At 41.7% G+C, this 13,173-nt stretch overlaps 1 protein-coding gene across 1 annotated transcript in view; it reads left to right on the top strand.

Moving 5' to 3' along the window:
- The window catches only part of PLCB1 (phospholipase C beta 1), a 637,895-nt gene that overhangs the window by 493,161 nt on the left and 131,561 nt on the right, over positions 1-13,173 (top strand). Inside the window, exons 12-14 of the mRNA XM_090286059.1 lie at positions 4,614-4,696; positions 10,899-10,983; positions 12,311-12,488. Coding sequence (XP_090142185.1) covers positions 4,614-4,696; positions 10,899-10,983; positions 12,311-12,488 — 346 coding nt within the window. The remainder of the gene's footprint in view (positions 1-4,613; positions 4,697-10,898; positions 10,984-12,310; positions 12,489-13,173) is intronic.

Raw genomic sequence — 13,173 nt, 5'->3', positions numbered from 1 at the left:
ACACAATCCCTGACACCCTCCCCATCTCTAGGAAAAAGTGAGAAGCCCAAAATATGTGGCAAATTAAACACAGCCCAGCCTTGGTGAGAGACCCTGTGAGAGCTATTAAGGTTATAGCAGGTGAGCTTGGAGGATCCATTGCAAACTTGAGTCCTAAGTCAAGTGCACAACACCGGAGGCAGGAAAAGGGAGAAGTAGGATACACAAAGCAGGAAGGTCTAGGAACCCCGGGCCCAGCTGCAGTTCAGGCCACACTGACATCTCTGTTATGAGGAGAGGACCAGACCCAGGGATCTAGGAAGACATGAATTCCCTACAAAGATAAAGAGAAAGGCCCTTGGCAACACAACTGCTTCCTAAGGGAGAGAGTGGGCTTCTCCTGGTCTTCAGGCTGACTCTTATTGGGGTGAGACTGCAATCAGGCTTCATTATTAGATGCAGCTGGAGTAGTTCTCAAACAGCCAATGACAACAGTCATTATCAGAAAAGTATCAAAGTCTAATTACACTTTTACTCATATTTGCATTTTTTTCAATGTAAAATTCAACCTTGAATGGAAATTTTAGCCAAGAAACTGTAAAAGTTAACCAGGCTATTGCATATGGAATCACCATTCAAACTTATGTAATGCAAAATTACATTTACCTTTGGTTACAATCAACTTTTAAGCTTTACTTAAGGCAATGACCAGACTAGTCCAGAGGTTGACAAACTATATTCTTCAGGCCACATTCAGCATGCCACCTGTTTTTGTAAATTAAGTTTTGTTGGAACATAGCCACATCCACTTGTTTACTCATTATCTGTGGCTGCTTTGGGGCTACAAAGGCAGAGTCAAATAGTTTCCATAGAAACCATATGGCCAGCAAAGTCTAAAATATTTACTATCTGGCCTTTTATGGGAAAAGTATGCTGACCTCTGAAATTGCCAGTAGAAGAATACATGGTAGCACAAATAGATAGATATCTCTCTTCTATTAGCAATGTTATGTGTTCATTTATGTATTTGAAAATATTTAGTGAGCATCTAGAATGTACCTTAACACTTCCTAGGCCCTGGGGACAGAGCAGTAGAGAAAACTGAGTGCTTATCTTCAAGAAGCTTACACCCTAGTGGGGAAAAGTAGACCAAAATAAACACACAATATAACACAGGGAGATATGTCCTTTAAGGCGATATGGTAAGTATTGAAGGAAAAGAGGGGCTAAAGGTATGCCATTTTTAGCAGTGTGGTAGGAGAAAGACTTGATTAAGTGACATTTGAGAAGAGACCACCCTTCACCCCATTACAGAAGCAAGCCTCGTTTTCAGATAAGAGTATTCCTGACAAAAGCAACAAAGATAAACAAAGTAATGAAAGAGATGAGCAAAGAGATGAAATCCTACTTGGTGTATTCAAAGCAAGAGAAGGTCAGTGGACTGTATCAGGGTAAGCAACGATGAACAGGGAAAGGAGATGAATTGAGAGAGAGAGCACGTGCCACATCTGGTAAGGAATTTGGATTTCACTCTGTTAAATAAAAGGCTAATGAAAAAATTTTACTCTAAAGTAGTGAACTCGCCTGATTCATGTTTAGGAGCAATCACTCTGGCTGTGGTATGTAATATAGGGAGCAAACACAGAAGCCAGGAAAGCAGTTAAAAGGCTCTATCAGTCAGCCTCTGCTGTGTTTTGCTGCAATAACAAGAAACTCCACAAGCTCAATGATTTAGAACCACAAAGCTTTATTTCTCTCTCAGGTTGGATATTGGCTGTTGCTAACTGATATTACCTTCAATCCATATAGAAAGAATAGCCCCAGTCTGTAACATCACGGGGCTCATACATAGTAGGGAAAAAGAGAACTACATGGTGGCCCTCAAAGATTCTGCTCAGCAGCAGAACATGTCATTTGCACACATATTTCACTGGCCAAAACACACATGGCCATGCCTGTTATCAATAGATCTCACAGGAAGGAGAAGTGAAATGTGGGAATAGTGATAAAATCTACTGCAGCAGTTAACGCAAAAATTTTTGGATGACTGGGGTAGAGGTGCTGATATGTGTCTATATTCTGAATATATTTTGGACAGGATTGCTGATGAATCAAAAGATGTGAGAGAAACAGAAGTCAAGAATGGCTCTAATGTGTTTTGCCTTTAGCTGCTACAACAGGGCCAAACTTAAGAAGTAAACAAAATCTAGTCCCCAACCCCTGCTTTGGCACTTACCACACACTTCCTTTATGATTTCTACTTTCATTTATTTTGAGGGCTCTGATTTAAGTGTTTAAGCTGGGTAGCTGCAGAAGAGTTACTGCAAAGGTTAAGAGTATAAACTCTGGAGTCAGAAAACATTTCCTGGGGTTCCTTGGATTCTCCTCTCTGTGACCTTGGGCTAATTGGTTAATACCTCTGAGCCTCCATTTTATAATAATTAAAAATAGTGGGTACTATTTTTCTCATAAAGTGTTTATAGCACAAGATACATGTCTGGAACACAATAAATGCTCATTTAATGGTACCTCTTGTTTGTGGTAGTAAGAGGGAAGGATTAGGGAGAGTGGGAGGGAAAGTAAGCAAAGTAAGTAACCTTAGCTTATTTGAGACTATGTGCCCATCCTAAGCTGGACTCTTTACCTTCTCTTGATGCTTTCTCACCACAGGCTTATGGAATGAAGTCTGTCACCCCCACTTTACAGGTCAGAAACCAATGCACAGAGGCATTAAGTGATTTTTCCCAAGGAAATACCTTGGAAAGCTAAGAAGTAGGACTAAAACACAAGTGTGTTTGAATCCCAGGTCTGTGTTCAAATAAATCAAATAAAGAATATAAAATATTGGTGGAGCTTGCTATTTATAGTGCACTTACTTTTGATGGCATCAACTATCATAAAAGTGAAACCGATCATGTATGAAAGGCAATTTCTGAAATTACTTCTAAGAAATGTTGAGAGCGATTATTTTGCTCCATGCAGGCACATCCTTCTTAGAAGAATATATGCAAATGTAGTACAGAATTAGAAAGCCTTGTTTATAGTCTGGGGCTAGGGAAATAGCTTTCTGGCTTGGATATAAAGGGAGGGAGAAGAGATAGTGGAAGGCTCAGGCCTAAGGAATGAGGTAGAAATCCTTGCATGAAAGCAGAATATGAAAAGAATAAATGCAACTAAAAACAAACATTTGAGTACGTAAAACCACAGTAGTATTGAGAGTGATATAATTTTTAAAAATGAGACCGTACCTTAATACCAGTTCAATAAGAAAAATGTTTTGAAAAGATAATGCGGAAAGCTGATGGATGTGCATTGAAGTCTGGCACTCCATACATTACTCTGGGCAATTGAAGGTGGAAAGTAATTTGGAGAAAGGCAAGAGACTTTGAAAGTATTCATATTCTTAGGTTCAATAGTTCTCCTTCTGAGACTTCATTCCCAGAATAATTCAAACTATTGGGAAATGAAGATGTTTTCATAGAATTATTTGAATGATAGCTTTTAAACTGTCTGTCCACAGCTGGGTAATGGTTAAATCAATTATGATACTGCTACTCCCTAGAATTTTATACAGATATCAACGCTTATGACACATTTTTTTTAAAAATACATATTGAAGAATGAAGTGCAGATACATGTTACACATGGATGATTGAAAGTATGCCAAATGAAAGATGCCAAACATAAAAGACCACATATGTATGATTCCATTTGTGTGACATTTTTGGAATAGGCATATCTGTGGAGACAGAGTAGAATAGTGGTTGCCTAGGGCTGGGTGGATGGGATGAGGGTGGGGGAACTGGGGAGTGATGCTAATAATTTCTTTTGGGGGTGATAAAAATGTTCTAACTTAGAGTGGGGTGATGGATGCATGACTCAATATACCAAAAATCATGCAATTGTATACTTTAAATTGGTGAATTATATCTCCATAACAATGTTAAAAATGCAAAGAGAGTACTTACTATAATTAAAACTAAATTATACAAATACATGGAAAACAAACCAGAATATAACCAAATACCAACAGTGGTTTAGTTCAAAGGGTGAATTTATGGGTGAAAATGTTTGTCTTCTCTTGTCTAAATTTGTTTACGATATGATTAGAATTCTTTCATTATAAAAACAGAGCAGAGCCCTAGCCGGTGTGGCTTGCTTGGTTGGGCCCCACAAGGAGAAAAGTAGACAGTTCAATAATTGGTCAGGGAACATGCCTGTGTTTCGAACCTAGTGTCCAGTTAGGGTGCATTGAAGAAGCAACCGATAGATGTTTCTTTCTCACATTGAATGTTTTTCTCCTTCTCTTTCTCCCTTCACCTCTCTCTAAAAATAAATAAGATATTTTTTTAAATAGATATAATGAGAAAATAGAACCATTCTTCTTCATAGTTGCAACTCCGCCTCCCCCCAAATTTAGGGTTTTTGTTTGTTTGTTTGTTTTTTATCTTGCTAAGTCAGGAGTCAGAAAACTTATAGTCCAACAACCTTCACAATCCGTTCTGGCCATTTTAGACTATTTGATACTATATTATAAATTAAAACTATACACGTTAATGGGTGTAACCCCAAAGAAAAAAATATACACATTAAAATTTCGGTATATTGAATAATGCGTGTATTCTCCTTTTCAGGAGGTGATAGAAGCGATTGCCGAGTGTGCATTTAAGACATCGCCTTTCCCAATTCTCCTTTCCTTTGAGAATCATGTGGATTCGTAAGTATTTAACACATTCAAATAGGGAGTCTTTTCCAGAATAGGGCATGTTTAATAATTGGTCGTCTGATCTAAGATTATTTGATATTATTAATGGTGTTCTTGGATTATGTTATATATTAGGTGGCACATTTTCATCTGTATGTAATGGAATATTCAGTTAAATCTCATTTACATTAAAATAATCCATCGGACATGTGGAATCTATTTTCATTCCATAGTAGGGTTTTTCAATTAAGAACTCCTCTTTTTACAATGCAGTGCAACACATTTCCTTACATAGCACATGTGTCTATTGGAGGGGACCACTTTTATAATCCTCCTCTATTAACTCCTTTTGTTGCATGCAAATTTATGGTCAGTTTTGTCATTCTAAAATGGATAGTTCCGTACACTTTGGAACTGGTGGAGGGACAGCTGTAGATTCTATTCTGCCACTTTGCACTGATACAGAACTCAGACCAATAAATGTCCCCTCCATCTTCCTCCCATTGGTGTCCCCTGTTTGTTAGTATTGGCAGATACTTTTCCTGTTTCAATATAGCCTGTGCTTATTGCTGAGCTATACTAAGAAAAGTTACAACAGTTCTGAGTTAACTGTTTTATACTTATTTTCTGACAAAGGACCAAAGTAAGACACATTTATTTCAGATACATAGGTATTAGTTTATCATATACTTATTCTATTTAAAGAGCTCCAAAATGAAAAAGTTCTTATATATATTGAATCAAAATTCAGGAAACTAAAAATCCCATCCTTTGAATTGACATCTGAAGACAATGTAGTAGTGACCATCATTGCTCAAACCAGCATTTGGGAAGTTGTGCTTGCTTTCATTTCAAGGACCTCAGCTGGTTTTCTATGCAAGCTGGCAGCACCTGTTCTAATCTGGCTCACAAGTGCCTTTTTCCTCCTCGCTGAAAGTCTTTTCCAGCTCACTAATTTCCTCTGCCCAACTAATTTTCATACATGCTTCACTTCAGTAAGTCTTAAAAAAGCAGTTTGGTCATGAACAAATTTCAGCTTGAGGAATGAATGTCTAACTAGTTACATGTGATCAGTGGTTAATGTATACTTGGCGAGATACCTTAATTTGAAGTCACTGATTTTATAATTGTCTGTATTTCTAGTTTGCCCTCAGAAAATCTATATTACATTTGCTGGCTCGTAATTCTATTTCTTTAGGAAACAGTTATCCAATGGATGATGTAATAATTTGGTACATAGTTTGTCTAACACTTCTGAGGTTCGATTGAAGAAAAAAGAATTTATTTCATTTTACTGCTATTTCTCTTCTAACTAAAGGGAGCAGCACCTCTTTAGTCTCTGCATTTAGTAACTCACTTGCTGAGAGAGCTCTGATTTACAGGTGCCTTTTCTGAAGCATCTTCTTACCTCTGCCCATCCACTTGTAACTGGGCCTAAACAATGCTTTAGCATCTTTCTTCCAGGCACTATAGCTCCCAGACTTGTTGATGCAGTTATTTCCTTTTTTGGAAAAAGAGCTCTAAATTTAGCAATTTATTTTCATCAATAAGTGTTTCTATGTATATTAGAAAAATGAGAAGCTGTTTACAAAATTCGTAACTCCATTTTTGATTGTCAGACCTGCTAGGAGCTCTCACATAAAGTAGCCGGAGAGGTATCAGTAACCAACACCATCACAAACATAATAGCACAATATTTATTCTGTACTTACTGAGCAGCGCTCCAAGCATAAACTCATGTAACCCGCACCACAAACCCAGGTGCTCCTAAGAATAAATATTACCATGATTATCCCTATTTGACATATGATGAAACTGAGTCCCAGAGATGGTGAGTAACTTGCCCATGGCTGTTTAGCTAAACCCTGTCAGGGCTGGGGATTAAAATCCTGCTAGTCTGGCTTCCAAAATCATGCGTCTGACCACTAACCCCCCACAAACACACACACCTGAGCCTTGAAAACACTAAGTGAAGACCGCCAGAGCATCTACAAAGCAACGTCCTACAAATGGTCACATTTATATGGTTGTACCCTTAACAACAGGACATTTTTGCAGTCTTTTAACACCAATCAGATGGAGAGCGAAAACGGGGCAAGAAAACTAAGCCTACGCTGTACACAAAAGAAAAAACAATAGCACCATAATACTGCTCTTTCTGGTTTAAAAATGAGATATTCAGCTATTAAAAGTTCATCACTAATTCACACATACCAGCAGAAAACAGGAAAACAACCCCTGGATGCCATGCTATTTGTCTCAAACCACTGAGGTAATCTAATGGCAGTGGAATACGAAGATACTGAATTCCATTGTGGGAGGAAGTCGTTTGCTTCATATTTCCGTTGTCCTTGAGCTGTACATATCAAAATCGCTCAGCCACGGTTCTCTCCTGGGAGGACTGCCACACACCCAGAGGAAACGGATAAGCGTTCTCTGTGCTGGTAAACCCTGCGTTTGACCTGTAGGCTACCTCACCTCCCTGCTGAACCGGGTGTCAGGCATCATTCACTGGCTGCAGTGCTAGTTCCCACTGACCTAGACATGACCTCAGAATCCTTCTCAACACAGCGACCCAGGAACGCACCCACCAAAGACGTCTGAAATCTATTTGTCACCTCTGTGAACCATTTTATTCTGTGTGCTGCAGAATACCAGGTTCAGATCCCTGGGCCCAGCGCATCTGAGCCAAAACAAAGTCACACTGGAAAAAGTAAAACCCACTGAGTTTTCGAGTTTTCTCTCCAAATATCTGAAATCACCTATTCCTGGAGGACAAAGGGGAATCACCTGCTCCAGCACAACCCCATAAAGTGCAGATTCCTGAGCCCCACCCCCACTCCTGAATTTGAATGTCTAGAAATAAGACTTCAAAAAGTTCTACTTAACTCCGGTGCTCCACCTAATTTTTGATCTAGCACTTTCATAAGAAGAATTTTACACCAAAATCCAGCGAAGTAACATCTAGCCGTGGTTCAGCCTCAGACAACGTGAGATTTTGGACAAGGTTTTTAATTTCTGTGCGCTATAGATTCCTCATCTGCAGAGAAGGAGGTTGGTTTAGTTAAACTTGGAGGATTTACCACGTTTCCTGGTGAGAAAACTGACCACTTTGCCAGGTGCCTACACTTTATTAAAATACTATAGGTATTTTAATATGTCCAAATGTCTCTGTTATGGTCTGAAGCTCAAAATGTATCTGTGAATATTTTTGTCTTACTTCATCTCCATGGTAGCCAGTCTTGATACTCTAAATGTTTCAGGATTTATTTTATTTTTGCTAGATGCAATTTCAGTTTTAATGCCTTTTATTTCTGCAGTTCTGACCCACAATTAAAGCCGTCTTGTTTTCCACTGACTCTTTCCATTCAGTTTGCTGTCTGTTCTGATTCATTTTCCTGTCAGGTGGTCATATGTGCTTTCAAGGAGCATGAATTGCCTGATTACCAAATAGCGCATTTTATTTTTTATTGGACACTAACATCTTATTTTCTCCATCTCTGTTGCTTTTGAGGCAGCTTTTTAAAAGTCTGGGTCAGATGTAGATCCTTGCTCCATAGGATCCAGCACCATAGGCATCCCTGAGAGCTTGTTAGAAATGCAGAGTCTCAGGCCCTGTTTCTGACTTCGGATCATCATTTTCTTAAGACCCTCAGTGATTTGAATGAAGTATTAGCATGCTGCTCTAAACCCTGCAGCCTATTACCCACCTGTATCTGAATTACCTGAAGACTTGTTTTCAGGCCTCCACTCCCAATTCAGTGAATCGGGGGACTGGGGACTAAACCCTGCCACCTGCAGCATTAACAGTTTCAGGTGACTGTTTAGTGGAATTGAATGTAAGGCTCTGCTCCAGAAACTTCCTTCCCCAGGCCTAGAGGACTACTTGACAGAGGACAGAGGACTCTGTCTGTCACCTGCAATGTGACGCCTAGAACATCCCTCTCTACTGGTTGAGAATGTGGTTCCCTGAGAAATCCCGAAGCAGAGCCTTAAGCTGAAACCTTTTTCACTCCATGTCTATGATCAAAGGAATCTGGGGCTTCCAAATTGCAAATCTTCAAGAAAAAGATCTTCTACTTGAGCACCTGTCCACTTCCTTTATCAGAGAAGTTTTATCAAACTTGAGTGTGCATCAGAACTGTCTAGAGGGCTTGTTAGTAAGACACAGACCCTGGGCACCACTTCCCAGATGTTCTGATTCAGAACCTGCCTTGGAGGCCTTGAATCTGCACCTCTAACCAGCCCGGGCGTTGTTGATGCTGCCGGTCTGTGGACCTCACTTGGAGGAACAAAGCTGCGTGACGTTTAATAGCTTCGTTCTGTGAACGTGAACTAGAGGATTTGGACAATGTCTTCTGTGCGCCCTGGGATGTGTGGGCCAGCGCAGATGGACTTGTTTCAGCTACAGCTGCAGAACTGGCTGGCTGGGCTGAGCTCCTTGGCCAGTTATTGTTGGGGCAACGGTGCCTGAACTGAGGATGCCCAGGCTCCCCTGCCAGGTCAGCCGCATCTCTTCTTGCTCCCCTGTTTCTAATAAGTGGCACCCCGGTGTTGTTCGGGATCGCTTTTCCGATGGTAGGTTTTCCCCTCTCTCTGCAACTGCTGAGGAATGCCACAGTATATTCTCAGTATATTCACAGAACGTCCTCATAAGCTGTGCAGTGAAATCTCATATGGGTCGAGAAAGGCAGGTTGAGAAGTTGGGAGGTTGGTTTGTAGAGATTTGCAAGTTCTGTGAATCTCTCTTTTGCCTCTCCCTACAGTTCCAAGAAAGCAGTGAGCTTGGGCTCATATTTGAACCCCATAAAACTCACTTGATCCCCAAAATATATGGATTTTATTTTTACAAAGGGGGGATATAAAGAGTGCTTTTCCCTGCGGACCATTGCGATATGACTTGAACCCCTAAAACATCCCCACTTTCAGGAAAAAACAGTCCATGATCCAGGCTTAACAGTGATGAAAGAGGGAAGGAAAATAATCACACTTATAATCAATTTGAATCATATAAAGGCTTTTTATCACTTACTTATTCTTACTACAGTCCCAGTTCTGCTAAAATGTGTTCACATTGCAGCACGTAGAGACAACTATTGGAAATCAAGTGTGGCAGCCTGTAGATGAGAATCACAGTCCATAAAACTCATTGGAACTGGATACCTCTATAATGATATTTATCATTCTACAGCATGAGAAAAAATTTATTGCTCTGTAAAGGTCAGAGGAAGCTACAGTATTGAAAGAATGCGATGTTCCCTTGTATCAGCTGTGTTTCTCTGTTAGCAGGCTCCCAAGTGGTCTTGTCTGACTGGGATCATCTTACCTTTGTCCCAATCTTTTATTGTTTGAAAGGCGTTGGTTTGCATCCATTACTTGGCTTCATCTTCTCAGCATCCCCTGTCCCTTTCCAAGAAGTTATTATCCTCTCCGTGTTATAGATCAAGAGTGGTAGAGAGCCTGGATCTCAGCTCAGCAAATGCTGCAGCTGCAGCCTTTCCCCATAGCCAGGTGCCTTCAGCACATAGTGGGGCTCACACCACCTTTGTTTCCCGATTTTGCACCAAAGGGGTGCAAACACCTCGCCCCAAGATGCTTGCTGCTTTTATCTTTCCTCCAGGACTCACTCCCAAGGCGATGCACTTCTGCCTGCCTGCCCTTTTTCATCTGCATTTTGAGATATTTTCCCTCTCTCACTCTCCCTCTCTCTCCTTCTCTCCCTCCTTACAAACTCCTCTGCTGACCTCTCTCTTCCTCCCTTTCCTGTCCTACCTCCTTATAAAACTCCTTTGAAGCACAGTTCTCTCTGTTGGTTGGACAAATTTCACCCAAGAATTCACATGAAGTCATGAACGAATTCCACCCCCAAGTGTCTTGCATTTGACTTCGAATCAGAAAATTAAACAAAACAGATTGAGTCCCTAACTCCGTGACATTTGAGAATCCAGTGACAGGCAGATGACCTGCCTTCCCCTCATCTGCATCTCTTCAGGTCAGCCTTAGGAGTATCTCTCCCTCCCATCCACTGGAGTGTGGTATGCGAATTCGCATAGGGCAGGATAGTAAACAAGGGATTTTGAATGACAAAAACTAATCCTGAGAGGTAGGATGAGGGCAGTACCTCTTCCTGTAATTAATGACACGTAATGCTTCCAGTCCAGCCTCTTTGAATCAGCCTCCTGATTTTCCCTCCTTCTTTCTCCTTTTCCCTTAGCCCGAAGCAGCAAGCAAAGATGGCGGAGTACTGCCGACTGATCTTCGGCGATGCCCTTCTCATGGAGCCACTGGAAAAATACCCGGTAAGCACTTTTGATGTCTACCCCTGAAGGAACACACATGCTATTTATGATTGGAGATGGCAGGGGCGGGGGGTGGGGGGGCTTACATCCCTTTCATGTTTATCTCTCTTGGGAAGATGATGCCATTGAAAATGAACCCTTTGACCAGGAGAAGACCAGCAGTGTGTGCCAATGAGGATGGGAGACGTCCCTTCTCTTCCTCTGCCCACAGTCCCCGCCCCCACCCCTCCTCACTGCCAGACGTGACCCAGTCAGGACTGCAGAATTCCCACAGTCACAGTCCGCCCACAGAGACACCCTGAGGGGACAGGACCCTGATACCTCCGAGAGAACCTCATCACACCCTTTTGAGAGAAATGGGTTGGCAAAAATGGGACATTGCAGGTGGCACAGTAACATCTGGGCCTGACCCTGCAGGCTGCTGCTCACTTCCTTGCATGTGCCTCTTGGTGGAGTAGACCACAGGCGTCCTGTTGCCATGGTAACATCCCAGCTTTGGGAGGGAAAGCAGCAGAAACACCCCCACGTAACCACTTTCCTCTCCCACCCTGTCTCCAAGTCTCCCCACATCCTTACATCATTTCATATCAGTTCCCAGACTCATTGAAAGCAAAGAATACAGGACCGGCTTATGGGTCTAAAAATAACCCACTTGCACACGTGCTCTGTGGTACAATATCTAATAACCCCCTAACAAGAAATTGATTTTCCCACTTCAAGTGCAAGCTTGAAACACTACAAATAAGGCTTGCAAATAAGGGTATCAGAATCTCAGGGCTGCAAGGAACTCTGAGGCCACCTAGTCCACTTCTGCAGGTGCCACGGAGGTGCAGCTTAACTGCCTAGCCCCAGGAGGGGCCTTCTGCTGTTGTTAAACCTCACTGAAGAGGGGGTTTTACGGGCTTGCCTGGAAGCGCCTGTCCATCTTTCCCAATCTTCCTGGCAGATGCCACATTATAACTGGCTTCCCTCCTTTGAAAATCCAGGCCGGGGCTTCCTTATCTGTCCTGTATCAAAGTGGTTATATTTACATGGTCATTGGAAAACTCTTGGAACTAAGTGTTAGGACACCAAATCTACCAGTATATTTCTAAGGTCTTATGTGGATTCATGGTGGGAAAATGAGTTCAGTAATTAAAAATTACCTTTTATGTGAAAAAGCCAGGAGCTATGAGCCAGCCCTTTGCAGAACACACTTAGATTATTGGTAGCAAAAGAGTAACCTAGAAGCTCTTGGTATCCAGAGCTATCCTGATGGGTTGGGGAGAGAATCTAAGAGGAAGGGGAAATATTTTTAAAGAATGCGCTTTCTTTCTTTTCCCATTAGCTGGAATCTGGAGTTCCTCTTCCAAGCCCTATGGATTTAATGCACAAAATTTTGGTGAAAAATAAGAAGAAATCACACAAGTCATCAGAAGGAAGCAGCAAAAAGAAGCTCTCAGAACAAGCTTCCAACACATGCAGCGACTCCTCCAGTGTCTTCGAGCCCTCGTCTCCTGGAGCCGGTGAGCGGCTGGCAGGTTCTCCGTCTCATTTCATGCATGGGTTTAAGGATTCCTGCTCTACACTTAGCTTAGAAATGCTTTTAACATTTCTATGTGGGCACAGAGCTAAACTATATTGACTTTCTTTTGCTGCTGCAAACTTGGTGGCATCAAAATGCACAAATGTCTTATCCCCCGGTTCAGGTCAGAAGGTCTGTGTGTGTCCCTGGGCTAACTAACCTCTGGGGCTGCTGGGCTGCATTCCTTTCTGAAGACTAGGAAATCCAGCCCCATGCTTTCTCCAGCTTTTAAAGGCCACCCACAGTCATGGGCTAGTGGCCCCATTCCTTCAAGTTCAAAGCCAGCACTGTCACTTCTCACTGACCCTTCTGTCATCATGTCTGCCTCTGACCACAGTCAGGAAAGATATTCTGTTTTTAATTAACTCATGTCATTACACTGGACCCAATGGGATAATAATCCAGGATAATCCCCCCTATCTCAAGGATCTTAACTTAATCTCTTCTGCAAAATCCTTCTTGCTGTGTATTCACAGAACATGTACTCATAGGACACAGGACATAATCACAGGACATGGACATTTTGGGAAGGCCATGATTCTGGCTGCCACATAAGCCAAATAATCTTTGGAGTGACTTCATGGTTTTCAGTTTCTCAAGGGCAGTGACCCATTGACAATAATTAT

This window comes from Furipterus horrens, unplaced genomic scaffold (assembly GCF_987537825.1).
Source record: "Furipterus horrens unplaced genomic scaffold, mFurHor1.1.pri manual_scaffold_8, whole genome shotgun sequence".
In the NCBI taxonomy this organism is placed as follows: domain Eukaryota; kingdom Metazoa; phylum Chordata; class Mammalia; order Chiroptera; family Furipteridae; genus Furipterus; species Furipterus horrens.
Note: the sequence above shows the minus strand (reverse complement) of the source record. Positions and strands in the feature narration are given on the sequence as shown.